Source organism: Oryctolagus cuniculus, chromosome 14 (genome assembly GCF_964237555.1).
Source record: "Oryctolagus cuniculus chromosome 14, mOryCun1.1, whole genome shotgun sequence".
In the NCBI taxonomy this organism is placed as follows: domain Eukaryota; kingdom Metazoa; phylum Chordata; class Mammalia; order Lagomorpha; family Leporidae; genus Oryctolagus; species Oryctolagus cuniculus.
In genome coordinates this window covers 2,078,163-2,101,383 of record NC_091445.1, presented here as the reverse complement: position 1 = coordinate 2,101,383, position 23,221 = coordinate 2,078,163, and the positions used below count along the sequence as shown (strand labels likewise).

The following is a 23,221-nucleotide window of genomic DNA, read 5'->3' as shown; positions in this document are numbered from 1 at the left end:
GCTCGTTACTGAGGCTGGAGGAAAACAAGGAAGATGTTCAAGATCGTGCCAAGGTGGTGAGCTTGGTTACCGCGGGAGAGGAGAGTAACAGTCCCTTTTCTGTATTTTGTCATTGGTATTGTGAATGAGAAAGTGGTGCAACTACTAGCGTTAAGTGATCACCACCTCTGTCGAATAACAACACAACCAAGTTGCTTTCTGCTTGTGTAGAATGTTCTGAATTACAGGAACTTTGTCAGAAGCTTTCTGCTGAACACTTTAAAATAAAATTCAGTTTGTTTTTGTGGAACCAGATCAGGAAAGAAACATGTTTTAAAAGTAATAGTATAAAATAACTATAAATAGTTTAACCTGTGTCCATGATTCTGATGTCCTTGGGCATATAAGTAGTAATTTAGAGAATATGTACATCATTCTGGATTTCAGATGTGTAAAACGCATTGAATGTATTGACAGTAAAGCTTATAGATCTGCGTAGGGTAGGAAGTAGAAGAGAATATTACTACAAAATCCTTCCTAATCTCAGAACTAATGAAAGTTGAGTATATCCTGAGCCAGGATCAGCAAAACTTCTTGTAAAGAAGCGGATAGTAAACATTATCACCTCTGCAGGCCGCAGCCACTCAGCCCTGCCAGTGTGTTACAAAAGCAGGTATCGACAGTGTGTGCCTGCGTTCCAGGGAAACTTTATTTATAGACAGAAATAGGAGTTTCATAGAATTTTAATATCACAAAGCATTCTTTTTTCCCACTTAAAATATAAAAGTCTTTCTTACTGCACAGGCTGTTCAAAAATAGAAAATGGACTATACTTGGCCTAAGGCATAACTTGCTGATGACTGTAACACCAGTCATAAAGTAATATCCTCATGAAACGTTTGTTCATAATGTATTCAGATCCTTCTGCAAATATACTTTAATGTATGGTTTGTTTATACTTACCAAAATAAAAGGTGGAAAAGTCTCATGTTTTTTATAATATATAGTGATTTCTGTAGTAAAATATCAGAAATGATCATGCATGTCAGAACATCTAAATTTACATGCATAAGGAAATTTCCTTTCAGGAGTATAAGTCACTTTTAAGAAGTAATCTTAAAAGCCGATGCTGTGGTGTAGTGAGTTAAGCCTGTGCCTGCTGCTCCACTTGCAATCCAACTCCCTGATAATGGCCTGGGGAAGCAGTGGAAGATGGCCCTGCACCCTCACGGGAGACCCTGAAGCAGCTCCTGGCTCCTGGTTTCAGGTCGGCCCAGCTCCAACCCTTGAGGCCATCCAGGGAGTGAACCAACAGATGGAAGATCTCTGTCTGTCTGTCTCTCTCGCTCTCGCTGTCTCTCTGCCTCTGCGTCTTTGTAACCCTACCTTTCAAATAAATAAATAAATAAGTCTTTTAAAAGAATACTAATTTTGAGCTGGCGCCGCGGCTCACTAGGCTAATCCTCCGCCTTGCGGCACCGGCACACCGGGTTCTAGTCCCGGTCGGGGCACCGGATTCTGTCCCGGTTGCCCCTCTTCCAGGCCAGCTCTCTGCTGTGGCCCGGGAGTGCAGTGGAGGATGGCCCAAGTGCTTGGGCCCTGCACCCCATGGGAGACCAGGAGAAGCACCTGGCTCCTGCCATCGGATCAGCGTGGTGCGCTGGCCACAGTGCGCCGGCCTCGGCGGCCATTGGAGGGTGAACCAACGGCAAAAGGAAGACCTTTCTCTCTGTCTGTCTCTCACTGTCCACTCTGCCTGTCAAAAAAAAAAAAAAAAAAAAGAAACTAATTTTAAAGCTGAAGCTTTCTCACTATTTACAGCTATTATCTTGTCATCTCTATGAACTGTGTATCCCAATAGATGCTCCTGTGAAACGTCAGTCAAAACTGGATCCAGTAACAGTGTTTTATGTTCTGAAGATCTTCATATTTTTGAACTTCAAAACAGAATAGATTAATAATACTTAAGAGTGATTGAGTAACCGGATTAAAGCAGAAAAGGCCAGAAAACATTGTGTTCATAGGGCTTCATTTCATGGTGGCTTACCATCATTGAAAGAGTAGTGCAGATGCTGAACGGGGTTACTCCAAGGCACTTACTTGACATTCCATGTTTTATTTTTCAGATCTCATTTGAAATTTTATAATTCAATCATTTTGAACAGCTATGTTCAAAAGAAGTTTTACAACTTTAATCTTAATAATCTCAAAAAAAAGCAGACATGCTATGTCATAAAATAACTATTAGTGACTAGTTTGTATCCTATAAATCTAACTTGAGTTGATAATATGGTCCATTACCAGCTAACTGCAGAGAGTATTTTTCATTTTACACTCTTCAGTTACTTTTTAGTGAAGTGTTAAAAAATATGAAGCTTTTCTCCTCTTTAAAATTGCACGCTGTCTGTCTGTTATTAGGGAGATAACAGCTCTTATAAATGTTTCAGTAAGCGCTAAGTAGACAGTTATGTGCACTCTCATTCCACGCTTATTTGCTTACTGTAATAAACTGATAAAATATGTGTGGTTTGTCTCTGTGTATCTACAGGCATCATGAGTCACATAGATTTCCTTTAGAAATAATGTTGTGTCTGCAGAATTGATTGCTTATTTTCATAAACCATCTAAAGGTACACAAACGGCTTTTATTATTTAAACATGTACTATGTGAAGATTTGTGGAGGATTGTCTCCTTGTTCCTTGATGCTTTTGCGTTGTGTGAACTCTTGGGGAGGCTTTTTATTTTAGAGTTCCTGCAGTTAGGGCACGGAGTACGTGCTCAAGAATGACGGGGAGGGTGGCACACGTCACTTGTGACACAGCCGAATTTTCAATTCTTTGAACATTAGGAGCTAAACAATTAAATCCAAAGTAATGTTTTCAGACACTGCCTTTTATTCTGTGCTGTTTATAGAAGCTTTTTGAAGATAATGCTTACATCTAGAACTGGGTATTGTATTTCAAGAATTAGTGTTTGTATCATAGAAGTCCTTCCAGGTGCTAAGTTGTCCTTCATGTATGCCTTTAGCAGATAAGGCTTTTAACTTGTTTGCATTTATGTATCATGGAGGCCTGCAAGTCAAGTCAACTTTTTTTTTTTTTTGACAGGCAGAGTGGACAGTGAGAGAGAGACCAAGAGAAAGGTCTTCCCTTACCGTATTCACCCCGCAATGGTCACTGCGGCCGGCGCTCTGCGCTGATCTGAAGCCAGGAGCCAGGTGCTTCCTCCTGGTCTCCCATGGGGTGCAGGGCCCAAGCACTTGGGCCATCCTCCACTGCCCTCCCAGACCACAGCAGAGTTGAGGTGGAAGAGGGGCAACCGGGACAGAATCCGGTGCCCCAACCGGGACTAGAACCCGGTGTGCCGGCGCCGCAGGCGGAGGATTAGCCTAGTGAGCTGCGGCGCTGGCCTCAAGTCAACTTTAAAACCAGCAAGAGTTCTGCTTACATGGTGCTCCCGTAGAGAAGGCTCTCTTGAGGAGTAGTGTTACCATCGAGCCTTCAGCGTCAAAGTCTAGTTGTCGCCAACACTAGAGGCATATTATTTGCAAATCCCCATAATCATTTTAAATAATAAAATTATACTTTGAGTCCTGAAAATGACGAAAATTCTCTTTTCGACGTTAAGCATAAAAGTGGAGAGTAGACGAGAAGATGGATAGTAGACCTAATAAATAAGTAAATTTTTCATATATAGTGGTAGGCTGTTAACTGGCTGTGGAAAAGGAAGAGGGATCGGAGCCGGGAGATGCGGTTTGGTTAGGCCTCCTCACGACGGTAACAGCTGGGCAAAGACACGGATGAGAACTAAGCCGGGGGAGTGTCTGGAGGCAGGAGTGCAGGCAGGGCGATGCCAGGGCCTGTGCTGGGCGTAGCCGGGAAGCCGAGGACGGCAGTGAGCTGAGCAGGAGGTGCAGGAGCAAAGCAGACGAGGTCATGAAGGGGACATGACATGAGGACCCTCGAACCCCTCTGTTTGCTTTTTACGCTCCGGTCGGGAGCCCCGGGAGCTTTGAGCACAGGGTGACTGATAGAACTGTATTCACTGATGAATTCTGGATGCTGCGCTCAGAACAGACGCAAAGGAGCCTAGCGTCCGTGACCAGCAGGGCGGGGAGCAAGCAGAGCGGGTAAGAGGCAGTGCTGCACTCCGGGGAGAGGTGATGGCCGCTCACCCCGGGCTGCTCGCTGAAGGCAGTGAGAAGTCGTCATATTTTACTTAGTTTGTTCAGTTAGCTGGAGCCCTTCCCTGAGCTCTGCCCCGGCTCTCACGTGTGCCTGCCTCTCACGCGTGTAAGCCTCTTGAGCGCTGGCGTCTTGTCTCTTCTCTGTGTCTCTACTGTTGTGTCTCTATTCCGTGTCCCAGTGCAGTGGTTGGCACAATGAATACTGCAAATGTTAGATGAAACAGTGAATTAATAAATTAATGCTTACTAGTGCTCTTCATGGACAGAGTCCTGAAATACCTAATTCTTGCCTAAGACCGCCTTTCTCCCCAGAAGGTCATGGGGTACACAGGGCCATGGGACGGAAAGGCCAAGCAGTGCTCATTGGGCTAGGCCTTGCTTTCTCGCCCCAACACACGACTCCAGTGATTGGGCTAGGCCTTGCTTTCTTGCCCCAACACACGACTCCAGTGATTGAGGACTGCCCACATATCAAGGACTTTCTTTCCAGTGGAAGGAAGATTAAATAGCTTGAACCAAAGCAGTCTGCTAGTCGAACCATGTGAAACTGATTATTTGTCTGTGTATACCTACAGAAATGGCAGGTACGTGTAGTTCACTCAAGTCTGCGACAAACCTGAGTCCCTGGTCTCTCCGTTCTGTATCTGCTAACATTTGAGGAAAAGATGCAAGGGAATATATTCTCTCTTCACACGTTTCCCCCCCGCCTGTTAATGTCTTGAAATCAGACTAACCCCCTTTAGTAGTAGACTGAGGGACATAAATGATAAAAATACAATTTGAAGTAGCTTAGAAGGAAAAAAGAAAGAAAATGCAGGCAGGAAGGCTGGAGCACTTTACAGAAAACTAAGCTGCAACAAGGGCAGGACCATGTCGAGACCTCAGGAACCACCAGAACCAAAGTTCTATCTCCCATTTGTGCTTTTCGTGGACATTGGCTTTATTCTCTATTTTCCTCACGGAAATGTGGCCACAGACAACACTACAGTTTTAAATCTCAGTATTTCAGCTGCTCTACTTCCTAAATTCTAAATCCAAAAATCTGGGTGTTGCACCTGAGCCAGTTAACTGTGGCCAGATCATGAAGTGGCGTAAGAACATGCTGGGTCCACCAAGAAAAAGTGGCAGTGTTCCTAGTATACTGGGCAGATGCCTCACCCACAGTCAGTACAGGGCAGAACTCCCTCAAAACCAGCACTTAGTCTTGAGTTGCTGTTCTTTTTTTTTTTAATTTTTATTTATTTGCATGCATTTCATAAATACATTTGGGACACAGTAATTTTTCCCACCGTACCGTCGCCCCCCGCTCTCCCCCTACTTCCTTTTCCCTCTCCTGTTCCCTGTCTTGTTTTTGCCATCATCTGTTTTCATTTAACTTTACTATAGAGAGGATGAACTCTGTTCTAGGTAGAGTTCAGCTTGCAGTTCTTCCTTGCTGTAAGACATACTGAACACTGAATTGTCAGCTGCCACAACATTTGATCAAACTTCAGAAAGCCACAGTGTTTGAGAAAGGAAAGCCCAAAGGAGAACGTCGTGTGTCATCAACAAAGCCACCATGCTGCACGGGGCCCTTCTGTAGCTTCCAGAAAGGCACCCCTGAGGCCAGATCCTTAGCCACCATCCGCTCCTGCCAGGTGCTGCAGCACAGCTCTGCTGCACTTAGCTCCTGCCAAGTGTTAATTTAGCTCTTTCAATGATAAAATATACTTGTATCAAGAATGGTGAAGGGTTTGGGATGTTACCAATTTTGGGGCACTGGTGGAAGACATGGGACTCCTGTCTCAGGGACGAAAGACAGCTTGTTAGAACAGTAGCAGTAGCCAACGTGACATCACTTGCTCCGCTTCTCCCAGCCTCCATTCCCACGTGGGGAAGGCCAGGCTGCATATGGCTCACAGGCTGTGTATAGTAGTGTCCCTTATCCCTGGTTCCACTTTCCAGAGTGTCATGTTCCTTGATCCCAGCCAACTGAAAATATTAAATGAAAAATGCCAGAAATCAGTAATTTATAATTCTTAAATTTATTGCAGTGTTCGTAATTTTCTGTTTTATTATCAATATTGTTGTTAATCTCTCGCTGCGCTTTATTAGAGGTATGTATGTATGGGGAAAAAGGTGGAATACACACACACACACACACACACACACAGGTGTGTGTATATATATTTGGGGTTGAGTTCTGTCCGTAGCCAAGCATCTGATGAACATCTTGGAACCACTCCCACAGATGAGGGGTGACTGCTGTGACTGGCCCATGCCTGCCATAGTGCAGCTGTTGTGTTTAGACTTGACAAGGATCTACCTTTTGTTCCTAAACCCTCATTTTATAGCTGAAGTCCAAGTCATTCTACAATTAATTTCCCTTTGTTTTAGTCTAGTAAAATTATTGATACCTACAACATATGAAGTAGAAAACCATTCATTATGTTTAGCATCTTAGAAAATAAGCAGCCACGGATCTTATATATGAGCCGTATCTCTGGAATATAGGTGTCTAATCTGATATATAAAATTTTGAAAGTCTTGGATTAGTGCACTGTACATGGAAATTATTGAAGGACTGTGGAACCCAGTGGGTTTATTGAACAAAATGTCACCTGAGCAGTTCATGTAGATATTTGAGAAGTTTGGTTTAATATGATGTGTATGAACTTAGGAAACAAAGGTTAAAACATAATTGGACACTGTCAGTCCCTTTGGCTAAACAAGTAGGTGTTATTACTACAACAGGGTATCTACGATCTATCTTTCTGTGCAAGAGTACAGAGACCTTCTGTATTACCACAGATAACCCTCAAGGGTAGTCAGGGAGGGCCGATTACACAGTGAGTTCATCGGGAAATGCTTACTGGCTTGGACTTGGTTGAGTATAGGAGAGTGAATGGGACGTAGATCAGACTTTTTCTCTCTCTATATTCTCTAATAGCTTGTAAGCAGTTACAGTAAAACTGCAGAATGTGAGATGAGGGCGACAAAACAAATACTTGGATGCGTGTCCCAGTTGTGCTTAAGGCTGACTGTCATAACCTCAGTGGTATTGGAATTTAGGGAGGAAAAAAGATTTTTGCTGACTATAAACATGTGTATTTTGTATATTTATAAATATATATGTGTGTGTGTATGATAAGCATGTATTACAAATAGTATGTGTTCTGTGTGTGGTTGCTTGTTCATGCCTAAAGATTTTTCTTTTAGGCTATGCTAATCAATCCTTGAGAGTTCATAATGATGATAGAACTTAGAGTACACATTGAATAGAAGGGTTTTGAAAATAATTTCTATTCAGGGAAAAGAACCTTATTATAGAAGTGATATTGTCTTGAAAATTAATGTGTGAACTGTTGTCATCTGAAGACTAAAGTAGAGTGAACAGGCCAGTTGCCCCATTAGTTTATAGAACCAAAACTTGAAATTCAGCCAATTATTTATTTTGTAAATTTTTGAAAAGATTTATTTATTTATTTATTTGAAAGTCAGAGTTACACAGAGAGAAAAGGAGAGGCGGTGGGTGGAGGGGAGCATTTTCCATCTGCTGGTAAACTCCCCAATTGGCCGCAACAGCCGGAGCTGAGCTGATCTGAAGCCAGGAGCCAGGAGCTTCTTCCGTGTCTCCCACCTGGGTAGAGGGGCCCAAGGACTTGGGCCATCTTCTACTGCTTTCCTGGGCCATGACAGAGAGCTGGATGGGAAGTGGAGCAGTCAGGACTCGAACCAGTGCCCGTATGGGATGCCGGCACCGCAGATGGTGGCTTCACCTGCTACACCACAGCGCCGGATCCTATTTTGTACATTGTTATGATGATTATTCTAAATGGCCCAAGCTTATAAGTTGAGCTTTTGGAGAAAGAATACTGTGTTTTATTGGTGCTTAGAAGGTACTATTTAGCATTTTCTTCATATGATATTTTATGTTTGGCTTACTTTTTAAAGATTAACTTATTTATTTATTGGAGAGGCAGAGCTGTAGAGAGAAGGAGAGACAGAGAGAGAAGAGGAGAAAGAGATGTTCTATTCACTGGTTCACTCCCCAGATGGCCACCGTAGCCGGGGCTGACCCAAGGCAAAGCCAGGAGCTGGGAACTCCATCTGGGTCTCCCATGTGGTTGACAGGGACCCAAGCACTTGAGCCATCTTGCTTTACTTCCCCAAGCGAATCAGCAGAGAGCTGGATTGCAGTTGCCTTGGCCAGGACTTGAACCAGTACTCATATGGGATGCAGGCAGCTAACACCAGCCTTGGATTTTTGTTGAATTTTAAATTAATGCTGCATTTTAATGTCATGTGAGTAGCATAGTGAGCATGGGTTGGTGTGATCTGTATCCGCACAGTTACGATGGATAACCTAGTTTGAGGGAGCATGCTTGTTAGAAAAGATCTTGATTAAGCCTCTTTAATCACAATCGATTAAAAAAAAAAAAAAGAAAAGAAAAGCTTGTCCGTGTCGGTCCACTCAAACCTGATGTGCAGTGTGCTTCGTCTTTTTATGGAGGAATGCCTGCACATGGCCAGAATGCACAGTGTTTCCTCAGTTAATATGCTGCCCATAGTTCCAGTCAGAATAACACTGAGAAGGAGTTTAAGAAGCTAACATTCAGTGGAGGGATAAACAGATGGTCAGCCAAGAAAATATTTTGAGGTAAGGAAGGATGAAGAACTATTCATTTTACCAAATTGAGTCGCATTGTGGGGCTGTAAGAAGTAAAGCAGTGTGGTACTGGTTTTAACAGAGGAATCAGCACCCAGAAATGTCTCCTACTGCATGGGCAGCTGAAACATTTATATTTACAAATCACTGAGGAAAGACTATTCATTGGAACATACAGTGAAACATAGAAATGATTAAGTGCTTGCAGAAAAATAGTTACATGTAAACTCACTATCCTTAAATCAACCACACATGAATTAAAGAGATGACTAAATAAAACCTTGAAATGTCTAGAAGAAAATGTAAGTGGACAGTTACCTGATCTCAGGATGTGGAAGGTCTTTCTAACAGTGAAAGCATAGGAAAAAGCCACCGTAAGCCAGAGGTTGTGGCCTTCGTTTTCCTGTGAAAGGAATTCAAGGTGAGGTCATGTTTGAAATGAAGGTACAGGATATTTGTCATTGGTGCGTGATACTGTCTTACAGTTGAAACACTCCCAAAAATAACTTAGCTATTTAAACTATTAAGAAAGCAAGATGGTCCAATATAGACTACACAGGCAACAAACCAACAAAAATGTTTAGAAGCTCTAAAAGCATTGAGTGTATTTATATAAATGAGATTAGTCTCTTCCTAATAGGGTTATAGTGTCAAAAGTCTTTTAATATGTGCCTGAAAAATAGAAAAAATGAATAAGGCATTTTTGTGTCATTTCTAACTAATATCTATATGCATAATATCCTAATGTTTGTTGTTTATATAATACTTCAGAGAAACCAAGAGATAATGTAAATGTTTGCTTCTTTTCTAAGAGAATGAGTAACTGCATTCACTGATGTGCCTTTTGTTTTCTTTTTCCCGTGTGTGGTAGGTCAGTTCTCCAGTGTTCGTACCCATGAAAACTCATGTGCTGCTGCATCGAATGAGTGGGAAAGGACTGGCTGCCCATTACTTCTTTCCGAGACAGCCTTGCATTTTTGGTGCTAAGATGGTCTCTGTACAAATAACACTGAATAACACCACTGACCAAAAGATAGAAAATATCCACGTCGGAGAAAAGAAGCTTCCCGCAGGCATGCAGATGCACGCTTTCAGTCCAGTAGGTGCGTGCCGATTCTCTCTTAGAACCTGGTGCTTGGTAACTAAATGTGTTCCTTTTGAAAGCTAAGTCAGATCATTTAAAGAAACAAAATAGAAAACTCTTTCATTGACTTTATTAGCATGCATGGTTCGTGTTTGTTTTCTCTTTAAGCTGAGTTGGTCATAGAGAACACATGCACTGCTTTGCTCTTGGGGGAGGAGGCCCTAGCAGCAGCAGTGCCGGTAGCGACGCAGGCGTGAGTCTGCCGCTGTCACTGTCGTCCCAGTCCACCCGTCTGCGTCACCTTCCCCCACCACTCTTCAGACTCCGCTTCATGCCTGCAGATTCTAGGTGGTTTGTTGCAGATCAGTGGCGGGAAAATCACTGTAACTTTTTGAATTCCCTGCCTCCCGTATCTCGAGAACTTCCTGCTTGACCCTCCCTGCATTCTCTGGTAGAACGTGAAGGGAGTGGAGACGGGAGAGGGTGTACACTCTCCTGCCTTGTCCATTCCAGCAATGGAACATGGACTAGCCGATAATATATGACCCATGTTTGGCCACATTGCCTTCTCAAATATTTTTAATCTGTTGCCACAACTGGAAGTTCTAGACTGTTTTGTTTGTTTGTTTTTTACGTTTTAAAGAAGACAAGAAACCTGACTTCCTTGGGGCAAGGCGCCTGATGAGGACACTGGTCTTCCCCACACAGCAGCCCAGTGGTGCTGAGCCACAGCTGCCTCCGCGCCTCTTGCATCGTATCATCGCCCCAGTCAGGTGTCAGTGGCCATTTATTACCACTCGTGCCGTTTTAAGTATTTTGGCAGAGGTACACCGCTTAAAAATTAAAAGGGGCAGGCATTGTGCAGAGAGAGCTAAGCTGATGTCTGCAGTGCTGGCATCCCAAACTGGAGCACTGGTTTGAGCCCCAGCCGCTCTGCAAGGCAGCAGGAGATGGCCCAAGTGCTTGGGCCCCAGCTACCACGTGGCAGACTGGATGGAGCTGTAGGTTCATGGCTCTGCTGGCCCAGTCCAGCCTTTGTGGCCATTTGGGGAGTGAACTGGCAGGTGGAAGTTCTCAATCCCTCTCTGTCACCTTGTCTTTTAAATACGTCTTTAAAAAACTTTTTTTTAAAACTTTTATTTAATGAATATAAATTTCCAAAGTACAGCTTATGGATTACAATGGCTTCCCCCCCATAACGTCCCTCCCACCCGCAACCCTCCCCTCTCCCACTCCCTCTCCCCTTCCATTCACATCAAGATTCATTTTCGATTCTCTTTATATACAGAAGATCAGTTTAGCATACATTAAGTAAAGATTTCAACAGTTTGCTCCCACACAGAAACATAAAGTGAAAAATAATAGATGATTTTTTAAATGATGATGAAATCAGATCAGACCTGTTGTCATGTTTAATCCCAGTGAGAGTCAAGTTGGGAATTGATAATTTCTTCTTCTTCTTCTTTTTTTTTTTTTTACAGAAGATCAGTTTAGTATACATTAAGTAAAGCTTTCAACAGTTTGCACCCCCATAGAAACACAGAGTGAAATATACTGTTTGAGTACTCGTTATATCTTTAAAAAACTTTAAATGTAACAATTGTCTGTCTGACTTTGATTTTAATTTAGTGTAGTATTTAGAATATCCATATGTGTTCTTTCTGTTTTTTCTAAGTGGAGACAATCCTAAGGTTTAGTTGGGAGAAACTTTAAAGAAAAACCTGGATTAAAAATGATAAAAAGTTTATGCTGTTGTATCCTGGAAATGTTATAATCAGGAAACTTGAGATATCTCTTCGTTTTTTTGTTTGTTTATGTGTTTATGTAATCTGAAATGGGTACTGAGGGGTATTATTTGTATTTTATTTTTGTTATTTGAGAGGGAGAGAAACACAGAAATACACACACACACACACACAAAGGGGGGGGTGGAGTGAACTCCCTCTCTCTGTAACTCTGCCTTTAAATTAAATAAGCAATTTTTTTTATTTTTTAAAAAATGTCACCCAAAGGTCCAAACAGTTGAGCAGTGTTAATGTTTCTTAGGGCTGGCATAATGACCACCCGTTTGGCCTATATAGGCTAGAAAAATCACTGTAATAAATCCCGTAGTGTTACCTTAACACAGAATAACATCTGAATGTACAGCATTATCATGGTCCTAGTTACCAACTTTTTCTGTTCATACACATGTAATTTTTTTTTTATTTTTTATTTTTTTATTATTTTGACAGGCAGAGTTAGAGACAGAAAGAAAGGTCTTCCTTCCATTGCTTCACCCCCCCAAATGGCCGCTACAGCCGGCACGCTGCACCGATCCAAAGCCAAGAGCCAGGTGCTTCCTCCTGGTCTCCCATGCTGGTGCAGGACCCAAGCACTTGGGCCATCCTCCACTGCCTTCCCAGGCCACAGCAGAGAGCTGGACTGGAAGAGGAGTGACCGGGCCAGAATCCGGCGCCCCAACTGGGACTAGAACCTAGTGTGCCTGCGCTGCAGGCGGAGGACCAGCCGAGTGAGCTACGGCGCCGGCCGCATACATAATTTTTGACGACCATAATGTTTCTTTCTTTTTTTGGCATTGCTTAGACTCTTTCAAGATGGAGCTCTTTCCCATGTACTTCGGGTTACTGAGTATGCTGCATAAATCAACCCTCCAAGAACAGCTTAAAAATTTCAACAACAAAAATAGTGTCTTTTCACATTCTTATGAAATAAGGTACTTAAGATATTTGTTTTATTAGGCACATACACATATGTTAAGGGATCTGATAGCTTTATAATTTGTCACCATTCTGTTTTCTTTTTGTTTTTGTAATATGCGATGATTTTTGTCTGAATTTTGTCCTGTCTTCAACATGAAAATGGGTTCTGTGCAATGTTAGGTATACTGTAAGCTGTTTTTCTCAAAGAGATCAAATACATAAGGGGATGGGTTTTTTTGTTTTTACAAAAGATTGTTTATTTCAAAATCAGAGCCACAGAGAGAAAGGCAGAGATAGAGAGAGATCCTCCATCCACTGGCTCACTCCCCAAATGGCTGCAGTGGCCAGAACTGGGTCAGACCTAAGCTAAGAGCCAGGAGCTTCATCCTGGTCTTCCACAAAGGTGGCAGGGGCCCAAGCAATCAGACCGCCCTCCACTGCTTTTTCCAGGTCATTAGCAGAGAGCAGGACTGAACCAGCCGACAAGGCATAACTGGCACCACTGTGGGATACCCAGCATTCCAGGTGGCGGCTCTGCCTGCTCCACCACAGCACCAGCCCTGAGATTTTGTTTTTAAGATTCATTTATGTTGAAAGTTATAGAGAGGGGAGACAGAGAGATCTTTCATCGCTGGTTCACTGCCTTGGTGGCTGCAGCAGCTAGCAGTGAGAGCAGGTGAGAGCAGCCTGGAGCCAGGAGCCAGGGTCTCTATCCTGGTGTCCTACATGGGTGACAGGGACCCAAACACTTGGGCCATCTTGCACTGATGTTCCCAGACCGTTAGCAGGGAGCTGGATCAGAAATGGAGCAGGCAGGATGCCACCCAGCACCCATATGAGATGGCGGCATCGCAGGCAGCAGCTTTACCCACTACACCACAACACCAGCCCTGAGATTTTTTTTAGAATACCCTTAAGCTCTTTGTGCTGTATTTGGTGACTTAGTGCTAACAGATGACAAATTCTTAGATTTCACTAGTTACTGATCAGCTGTCACATGAAGCTGGCATCCGATGTGATTTCATTTTTCGTTATTAATGATGTGGTGCAGTAGAACCAGTGCCATTTCTGCATAACCATCCCAAGTACAAAGCAGTAAATCTGAAAGCAGTATTCAGATATAGTCTTCTAATTGGGTGAGCTTCCTCAATTTGGTTGGTTCTAAATATTGCAAAAGTCATTATATGAACAATTTTATGCTGATCATTTTGCTCTTGATGCAGTCATACAATAAAACATGCCATTGATCATGAACCGTCCTCCAGAATCCGCCTGCCGCTGAGCTCACGGTTCATTGTCGAGGACTAGGACAGTGTCAAGCTCGGTGGAAGACTGCTATCAGGAAGGCACTCCAGGGCTGTCCTCTGTGCAGTGAAACACAGCACGCGAAGCAGGAAGCTCTGAGTTGCAAATGCCTCATGTTTTGGAATGATGGCGTTTGCTACCAGCATGGTGATGCAAGCAAACCCCAGTGTATTTATGGCACAGGAGATGTTACAAATTCACGAAGGCATCGTCTGGAGCGTTGTGACTGATGCAGCTCTGAATTGATGACTGAAAGTGCTTTCATACATACATACATGTGATAGGTAGCTCTCCCACAGTACAGCCTGTTTACCAAAGATCTAGGCAGTGACTCTTCTGGTACTTGTGGGACGAACAGGTAAATATTAGCTCTGTGAACAAGCAAGATTCAAACTAGAATCAGCAAGCCAGTGTACTACTGAGCAACTCAGTGGGGGTTGTTTTTAAGATTGATTTTACTTATTTTGAAAGGCAGAGCGACAGGGAAGAGAGAGAAACATGCATCTGCTAGTCCACTCCCCAGAAGCCTACAGTCGAGTGGCAGGAACCCAGTACCTGGCTGCCATCTGCTGTCTCCTGGGCACATTGGCAGGAAGCGGAACTGGAAGCTCAAGTAGGCAGTACTCAGCAAGGCATCTGGTGGGGGTTATAGGTGTCCCACGCGGCGGCTTCAGTGACTGCACCACCACACTCACCCCCCCCAACAGCACTTTAACATCAGTGTATAAGTGCCCTTTTATAAAGCATGATCCTCACAGAGCCCGTGAGAGACAGACATAATTTTTTTTCAGATTTATTTATTTGAAATGCAGAATTACAAAGAGGGAGAGACAGAGAAATCTTGCATCCACTGGTTCACGCCCCAGATGACCAAAATGGCCAGGGCTGTGCCAGACTGAAGCCGGGATCTGACCAGACACTTCCTCCTTGTCTCTAATGTGGATGCAGGGGCCTAAGCCCTGGGCCATCCCCCACTGCATTCCCAGGCACATTAGCAGAGAGCTGGATTGGAAGTGGAACAGCCAGAACTCGAACCAGCACCCACATGGGATGCTGGCATCACAGTTGGCAGCTTTACCCACTATGCCACAGTGCCAACTCCCAAAATAATAATTCTTAATACAGTAAGCATGTTGTCTCATCTACACTGTCATCTGTCATGGTGACTGGTAAATGGCAAACCATACTTAATAACACACCCTAGGACAGTCAGTTTACCAAGTCAGAAGTGTGCTTGCTAGAATACAACTACATCTGACAGGTTGTCTAGGGAATAAAACTAAGCCTGAAGCTGTGTTGTGGGATGCCTGCAGTTGCACTGAAGACTTGGAGGAAAGTCTGTCGTATAAATATGTTTAAGATGCCGCATAGTTACTCTGGGTTTAACTAAACTTCGGAAACCAGCAGAAGGAAGTGCTGCTGTTTGTCTTCAGTTTTATCATTGTCGATTGAGGAAAAGAGAAAAACAGTATTGTATATTAGTATAGTTATTTCCCACGCTTGGTTAGATGATAATTGAACTTCAGAAATTCCAGATCTATAAGTTGTCACTTTGTTATTTATTTCATCAAGATAATCAGATCTATCACTGAATTTTCTTTGAGTGATTCTTGAAATAATTGCATTACATTTATTTTACTTTCAATTATGTCATTCTTCAGGTAATTTCCTCTTCTAACTTTGATTTAATTTTCATTTCTAAATTTTGAATGTTTTTGCATTGAAGATTTAGAACATTATTTAAAATTTCCTTTTTATATCTAGAATAATTATTCCATAGTTTTAAATTCATGATCTTTTACAAATTCCCACAGTCCATTACAAGTATTCAAAACAGGAATGCATTTATTTCTGTCTCACTTTCATTGTCTGTAGAGTCAATTTTTTCACACTTGAAATTTCACAAGAAAAAATATTTTCTGAAACATAGATAATTTTGTTTTCATTGGAATATTGTAAAATAAGTTATAAAAAAGAAAACCTTTAGGCCAAATAGTGAAATTACCTTTTAATTTGTTTTCGTAGTCTTGGTTTGACATTTTTCTTAGAAGTTGGCGTTAGATATGACTGTTGTAACCAGACTTCAAATATTACATAAGGTCTCAGTGTCTGGTTTGCCTCTTTTTCACATCGTCCTGTTCTCATGTCTGAATTGTCATTTCTTAGACTCTCTTGAGCCTGAGGGATCCGTTACTGTTTCAATGGGCATTGACTTCTGTGACTCGACTCAGACTGCCAGTTTCCAGTTGTGGTAAGTTCAGTTCTGTTTTTGTGTTGCCCATAAAGCAAAGCAGATCAAAAACCAGGCTCTCAAAAGCTTTTTCCCTGTGAGAGACAAAAATATTTGAACAGATGTGTTTTTCCTTGGTAGCATTCAGTCCAAGGTGAAGTAGGTCTGTGCATTGTGATAGCTGCGTGTGTTTTTGGTGTTCGGTATACACCTAGCCATTTCGGTCTGCATTTATGATTGAAATTCTGTTTGCTGGTTAAAGAAAGCAGTACTGTTAAGTAATTATTCTTACTTAACTTTTTAAAACAGTTTTGAAAAAAACTATTGGGCAGCTGAGACAAAATATCTTTTGAGACATGGCATCGTCTGAAGACACCCTGAACTCAAGAGGGGGACTACTGATTTTCTAGTGCCTGAACTTACACTTTGTGTCCCATTTCACTTTAATTTACAAATGTCATTTGATGAAAATCAAAAGAGAGCATTTCTGCAGTTGACCAAGGTTTGACTAAATACTATTCAAAAGAGTTTTTTCAGGAGTAGATTTCTGTGTTACTGTTTTTATACATTTCATACATTTCTGATGAAAATCACTCTATTAGCAGTACCACTTTAAAAGCTATATTCTTGCATCTTCAAGAATTAACTTCAACTTCTTTTTTTTTTCTAAGATTTATTTACTTATTTGAGAGGCAGAATTACAGACAGAGAGGGAGAGACAGAAAGGTGTTCCATCTGCTGGTTCACTTCCCAAATGGCGGCAACAGCCAGAGCTGGGCCGATCCGGAGCCAGGAGCCAGGAGCTTCCTCCAGGTATCCTACATGGGTGCGGGGGCCCAGGCACTTGGGCTGACTTCCACTGCTTTCCCAGGCCATAAGCAGAGAGCTGGGTCGGAAGTGGGGCAGCTGGAACTTGAACCAGCGCTCATTTGGGATGCCAGCGCTGCAGGCAGAGGCTTAGCCTCCCATGCCACGTGCTGGCCCCTCAACTTCCTTCTTACATTTTTCTGATGTAGGGTACAATTTATTTTCAGATGAAATTGCATTTTTTTTAATTCCAAAAAGAATTGAGACATTTTATTTATCTAAATTTTAGCTTCCTTAAAACAGAATTTGTTAGGTTTAAAAATCTCCAAGTTTAGGACGTAGGCATTTTAGAAGAAATTTCTGCATTTTTTACATCTTTGCAGTGTACCGGTGCCTCCAGCCTAATGTTACACCTTTTATTGCCAGGAACCCGCAGTGATGAATATAAGCAATGTAGCATAACACATTGATTTTATGCAGATCATCACCTTTATGTTTTGGGAGGTCTGCTGTATTAGTGATATATAAAAACTGATTACTTTTCCTAACATTGCCTAGTAATTGTTTATTATTTTTCTATTAGACAAACAACACAGATCAATATTACTGAACACCAGACTATGAGTAACATCACTCTAAATAGATTTACCTCCAGCTCCAAAGGTATATTCATTTTAATGATTTGGACAATGTGAACCCAATGACACAGCTCACATACCAAGTTCCACCAAAATTTAAAAACTAAAGGAAACTCCTTTTTCTTACCAATTTCTTTATATAAATTCTTTATATAAATATTTTGATTTCTGTGTAATTGGGAGGGTTTTAAGTATTTTTGTTAGAAAACTTCTGGACAGGATTTGTGTTTTATCTTTCACAATTAACTAAGCCCTTTAGGGATAAGAATGCATGTAATGTTTGATTTTTTTTTATGTTAGGGAGTATTTATGAACAACTTTTTTCTGTTTCTTTTATGTTAAATTTAGGAAAGTGATAAATATATTTCACAGAGAAAATAACCTTAGCTATTATGAGTGTTGTTATTAATTTGTTTTTCTTTTGTAATGGTATATATTAGTTATTTATATTTTGTTAAGCACAAAAGAATACTAGATCAAAAATTATTTTGTGTGTTCCAAAAAGAGCACTTTGTCTTGCATCAAGTGTAATTGATCCTGAAGCAGTGTAATCACAATTATTCACTTTCTTAATTGGCCTGCCCAAAATCAGAAAATGGAAACCGATCGACAGTGTTTAAATCAATAGCTTCATAGTAGTGCTGGTGGGGGTAGGGAGATAGTGGTAATGGGGAGATCAATTGGCCTCGGATGCCAGTCACTGGCTGTGCCTTTTGCATAGTAAGTAGCACTTTTTGCTTAGTGATGTGCTGTATTAGTCTTGGTAGTTCAATAAGAAGGAGGAAAAAAGCGAGAATGGCTGATATTGAATTTTTTCCTCGAAATACATTAGATGAATCGATACACAAAATTATGGGTAATAAGAGCATATTTGATAAGGAGACTTCAGAAATGCTGGGAACATGGAGTACAAGCCTTCCAGATGCTCTGTGTATGAGAAGAAAATGAACAGGAGTAAAAGGTTCCTTACTTTAGCCTCTGGATTAATTCTGCATCATTATATTTATATAGATAGAGACAAAGCTGTCGTATGTTCAGCCACATAGTTATATACATTTAGCTGTATAGCTGTATGTCTAGCTATATAGCTGATAAGTATTAACGTCTCCCCTTTTTTCTGTATTTTAATGGTCAGGTTAAATTCTTGATTAAATTGATTGAGATTGAAACTGTGTGTAATGCACATAAATGTCTCTCCAGAAGTTGACACAGTGCATGGGCAGTTTTGTGCCCTTGTGCTCAGCATGCAGGAATGTATTAACCACTGTGAAAAACAGCGTTGTTGGTCAAATTAGAGGACAGAGCACTTGCATCCACCCTTCCTTTTGTCCAAAAATCCGTTTAGACAGACAAAAAATACATCTGTAAAAAAGACAATTAGCACTAAAAAAAAAAAAAAAAACAAGAAAGAATGCTGTTAGCTGACCAGAAATGGTGAAGAACTATCGGCAGTGAAAGCAAATGGAAGCAGGTGAACAGTCGCGGAGAAGATGGAGACCCAGGGCAGAACACTCACGGGAGAGGGTCGCTGTGCTGGTGAGAGCCGCTTGGCGGAGCATCGAGGAGCTGGAAGTCTGAAGTCTGACTGCGTTCACCAGCGAGCTAAGGCGCTTTACCCCTGGCTTCCCAGCCGTAACCGCTGGCAGACAGCATACACATGGAATGTGAGGTCGCAGAATAGCACTGTAAAGGAAGCAAACCGCTTGCCTGAAAAGACTTTGATGTGGGTATGGGGAACCTTCGGGAGGATTTGGGGCTGTGCAGAGGAGGCAAGGGTGGTCAGAAGTGGGATGGACCGGGGCCGGCACTGTGGCGTAACAGTTAAAGCTGCCGCCTGTGACACCGGCATCCCATAGGGGCACAGGTTCATGTCCTGGCTGCTCCCTGCTAATGTGTCTGGAAAAGCAGCGGAAGATGGCCCCAGCGCTTGGGCCCCTGCTACCCAGGGAGGAGACTGGGAAGAAACTCCTGGCTCCTGGCTTCAGCCTGGCCCAATCCTGGCCATTGCAGCCATCTGGAGAGTGAGCCAGTGGATGGAAGATTCTCTCTCTAACTCTGACTTTCAGATAAATAAATAAACCTTTAGAAAAGAAAAGAAAAAGAGGAGTAAAATGAAAAAGTTCTCTCCAAGAGGGTTATGTTCTCCAGCCCCTTTCACTAGGGCGAAGGGCGTCTTCTGCCTTGGTGGGGAGGAAAGGGCTCACATACCTGCTTCCCAGCTCCACGTCCGTGACTGCCAACGTCTTACCCACGAGCAGATCTTCCGTTGGCCCACCTGGAGAGAGGAGACCCGCAGTGGTCTTGGTGCTGACGTGTGTCAGGTGCCTGCGCTGTGCTGGGCATGGTCTGAACACCTGTGTCCCGTGTGTCAGACGTGTGTCAGGTGCCTGCACTGTGCTGGACATGGTCTGAACACCTGTGTCCCGTGTGTCAGGTGCCTGCACTGTGCTGGGCATGGTCTGAACACCTGTGTCCCGTGTGTCAGTCGTGTGTCAGGTGCCTGCACTGTGCTGGGCATGGTCTGAACACCTGTGTCCCGTGTGTCAGTCATGTGTCAGGTGCCTGCACTGTGCTGGGCATGGTCTGAACACCTGTGTCCCGTGTGTCAGGTGCCTGCGCTGTGCTGGGCATGGTCTGAACACCTGTGTCCCGTGTGTCAGTCATGTGTCAGGTGCCTGCGCTGTGCTGGGCATGGTCTGAACACCTGTGTCCCGTGTGTCAGGTGCCTGCGCTGTGCTGGGCATGGTCTGAACACCTGTGTCCCGTGTGTCAGTCGTGTGTCAGGTGCCTGCGCTGTGCTGGGCATGGTCTGAACACCTGTGTCCCGTGTGTCAGTCGTGTGTCAGGTGCCTGCGCTGTGCTGGGCATGGTCTGAACACCTGTGTCCCGTGTGTCAGTCGTGTGTCAGGTGCCTGCGCTGTGCTGGGCATGGTCTGAACACCTGTGTCCCGTGTGTCAGGTGCCTGCGCTGTGCTGGGCATGGTCTGAACACCTGTGTCCCGTGTGTCAGTCGTGTGTCAGGTGCCCAGCACAGTGTGTGCAATCTCACAGTAGTGCTGCATTCTTACCACATTTGTGTGCAAGATCAAGAACATGGAAATTTTTCCAAAATCTCCTGGCAAATTGGTAGCACAGTGTGACATGTGTGTTCGTTAAGCCTGTCCTTCATTATGAATATGAATGGACAGCTTGAGATGACCAGATTTTAAGATGTGTGTGTTTACAAAAAGAACTGTTGAGTATAGAAATACACATTTTTAAAGCACTTATGTGATATGCAAAAAACAGAGAAACTGTGAAGGGTCTTCAAAAGGTTCATCAAAAATATGCGTTTTGAATTAAACTATGCATGGATTTTTAAAACTTTGGTAACAAAGTAGACTTAGTTTAACTGTTCCATGAACCTTTTGAAGTGCACTCATAGAGGCTGATGTTAAGGAATAAAGAAGATGTGTTAGAAAGGAGGAAAGCAGTGACGCTCAGGGCTCCTCTAAGTTACAGAAGAATGCTGTGTACAGTTCTACTCCAATAAATTGGAATATTTAGATGAAATTAATGGTGTTTCATGGAGAAATATCGATAAGAAATAAAAGTGGTTAAATTATGTCAGACTTACAAAAAGAGATCATCTTTGTATTATTTAAACTTTCTTAAAACAAGGGACAAAGAAGGAGATTGCCACATGCTGTTCTGTAGGGCCAGCAGCACCTGGTTTAATACCCAAAGAGTAACCACGGAAGTTCATGTACTTGAGATTGTGAACTCAAATACCTGAGCCACTCATTACCTGTTCCCACATGAAGGGTTAGCCTCCTAATAAACCAGAGAAGCAGAACTGTATTTCACATTAGGGTGGAAGCTCGAGCTAGTACAGAAAGTACATAGTAAAAGCAGTTAGCAGTGTAAATCCTAGAGAGATAGAAAATTAGAGTTTTTATTCAGTATAGTTGTTAGCCCCAAAAAGTCTGAGAATCGACAGAAGCCCTGTTTTTTAAACTACAGAGTTTAGAGAGGTGGTACACTTATTTATGTAAGGGGAAAACACCTGGAACTTTCCTAAAGGCCATTAAAGAAGATAAAAAGAATTAGAAATAAAAGAAGAAGAAGAAATATACTAAGTTTCTAAATGGTAAACCATCTTCTGCTGCCTTCCCAGGCACATTAGCAGGGAGCTGGCTCAAAAGTGGAGCATCTGGGACTCAAATTGGCACTCATATGGGATGCCGGCATCACAGGCAGTGGCTTAACTCACTGAGCCTCAGCACCAGCCCTATACAGTTCATAAGTTAAAAATTCTGTACTACTCCTAGTCACATGGTGAAAATCTCAGCCCATCTCACTTCTTCCCACCTAGGAGGTGAATGACCCCTTTACCTGGCATATCCATGACAGGGAGCTGCTGTCATTAGTTCAGGAGTAGGGAACATCCAGCTCAAGGACCCTACAAGGCCCATAAAGTTATTTGGTCTGAGACCTGAAATTCAGTAAGTCTATATAGCAGGCTAATTTTTAAGTTGATAATTTTGTATGGCTCATAACTATCGAAATGGCCCTTGGCAGAAAGAAGGTTCCCCACCCTGCACTAGTCACTCAGTAGCTGTCTCATTAACAGATCAGCTGCAGTGATCGCTGCATTGCAAAGCTTACGTTCACATAATCCTTATTTTTCTTAATCATGGCCCCAAAGCACAAGAGTAGTGAGCTCAGCAAGGAGACATCAGGGCATAAAATGCGGAAGGACACATGAGTGCTGTCTGGTACTGTGTGGCAACGCTCCAGGGCGTCTAGTAAAAGCAGAGTGTGTGCAGTGTGACAGCTTCCACTGGACGTCCTGGGACGTATCCCTGCAGATGAGGAGCCAGTCCTGCAGTTACACTAGCCCGCAAGGTGTGTCACTCTTCTTTCTCCATTGCTGTGGCGACACTTGCTCAACACCTTTTGCCCTAAACGTAGCCTGCTGATTACCCGCCTAGACTGCGATGCGCCTTACAGGACTGGCCCCCTTTTCTCTGCTATGTGACCACTTTAACCAGGGAAGATGCACTGCCCTTCAGAAAGGTTGAGAAGCAAAGACCTTTTTCTTTAAACAGACAGAATAGCTGAAGGTAGTGTGATACATATAATTTAGCACAGTGGTCTCCATCTTAAAGCCATACCTGTGTTAGTAACAGCGTTTTAATTGGGGCTGGTGTTGTAGTGCAGCAAGTTAGGCAGCCGCCTGAAACACCTGCATTCCGTGTCTCATTGCTGGTTTGGGTCTTGACTGTTCTGCTGATGCAGCTCCCTGCTAATGCGCCTGGGAGAGCAGTGGAAGAAGCCCGAGTGCATGGGGCCCTGCACCCACGTGGGAGACCTGGATAGAATTCCTGGCACCTTTGGTCTGGCCCAGCCCCAGGTGTTGCAGGCATTTGGGGAGTAACCACCAAATGAAAGATATCTCTCTCTCTCTCTGTCTCTACCTCCCTTCCTCCATCTCCCCTCCATCTCCCTCTGTCACTCTGCCTTTAGAATAAATGAATCTTTAAAAATAAATAAGTAAAAAATCTTAACTGCATTCTATATGTGTAAATTATTTTTAAATTATATGAGGGATCTGCAAAAAGTTCATGGAAAATAAATATTATGAAAGAAATCACATAAA

The 23,221-nt window shown here is 42.8% G+C and overlaps 1 protein-coding gene across 8 annotated transcripts in view; it reads left to right on the top strand.

The window, feature by feature from the left end:
- Window positions 1-23,221, top strand: part of AP3B1 (adaptor related protein complex 3 subunit beta 1) — a 269,538-nt gene that overhangs the window by 222,996 nt on the left and 23,321 nt on the right. For all 8 annotated transcript variants that reach the window (XR_011381834.1, XM_051837573.2, XM_070056312.1 and 5 more), the window contains 2 exons: window positions 9,686-9,917; window positions 16,072-16,156. Coding sequence is in view for 7 of the 8 variants with exons in the window: in XM_051837573.2 (XP_051693533.2) it covers window positions 9,686-9,917; window positions 16,072-16,156 (317 nt within the window). In the remaining variant the exon portion in view is untranslated. The remainder of the gene's footprint in view (window positions 1-9,685; window positions 9,918-16,071; window positions 16,157-23,221) is intronic.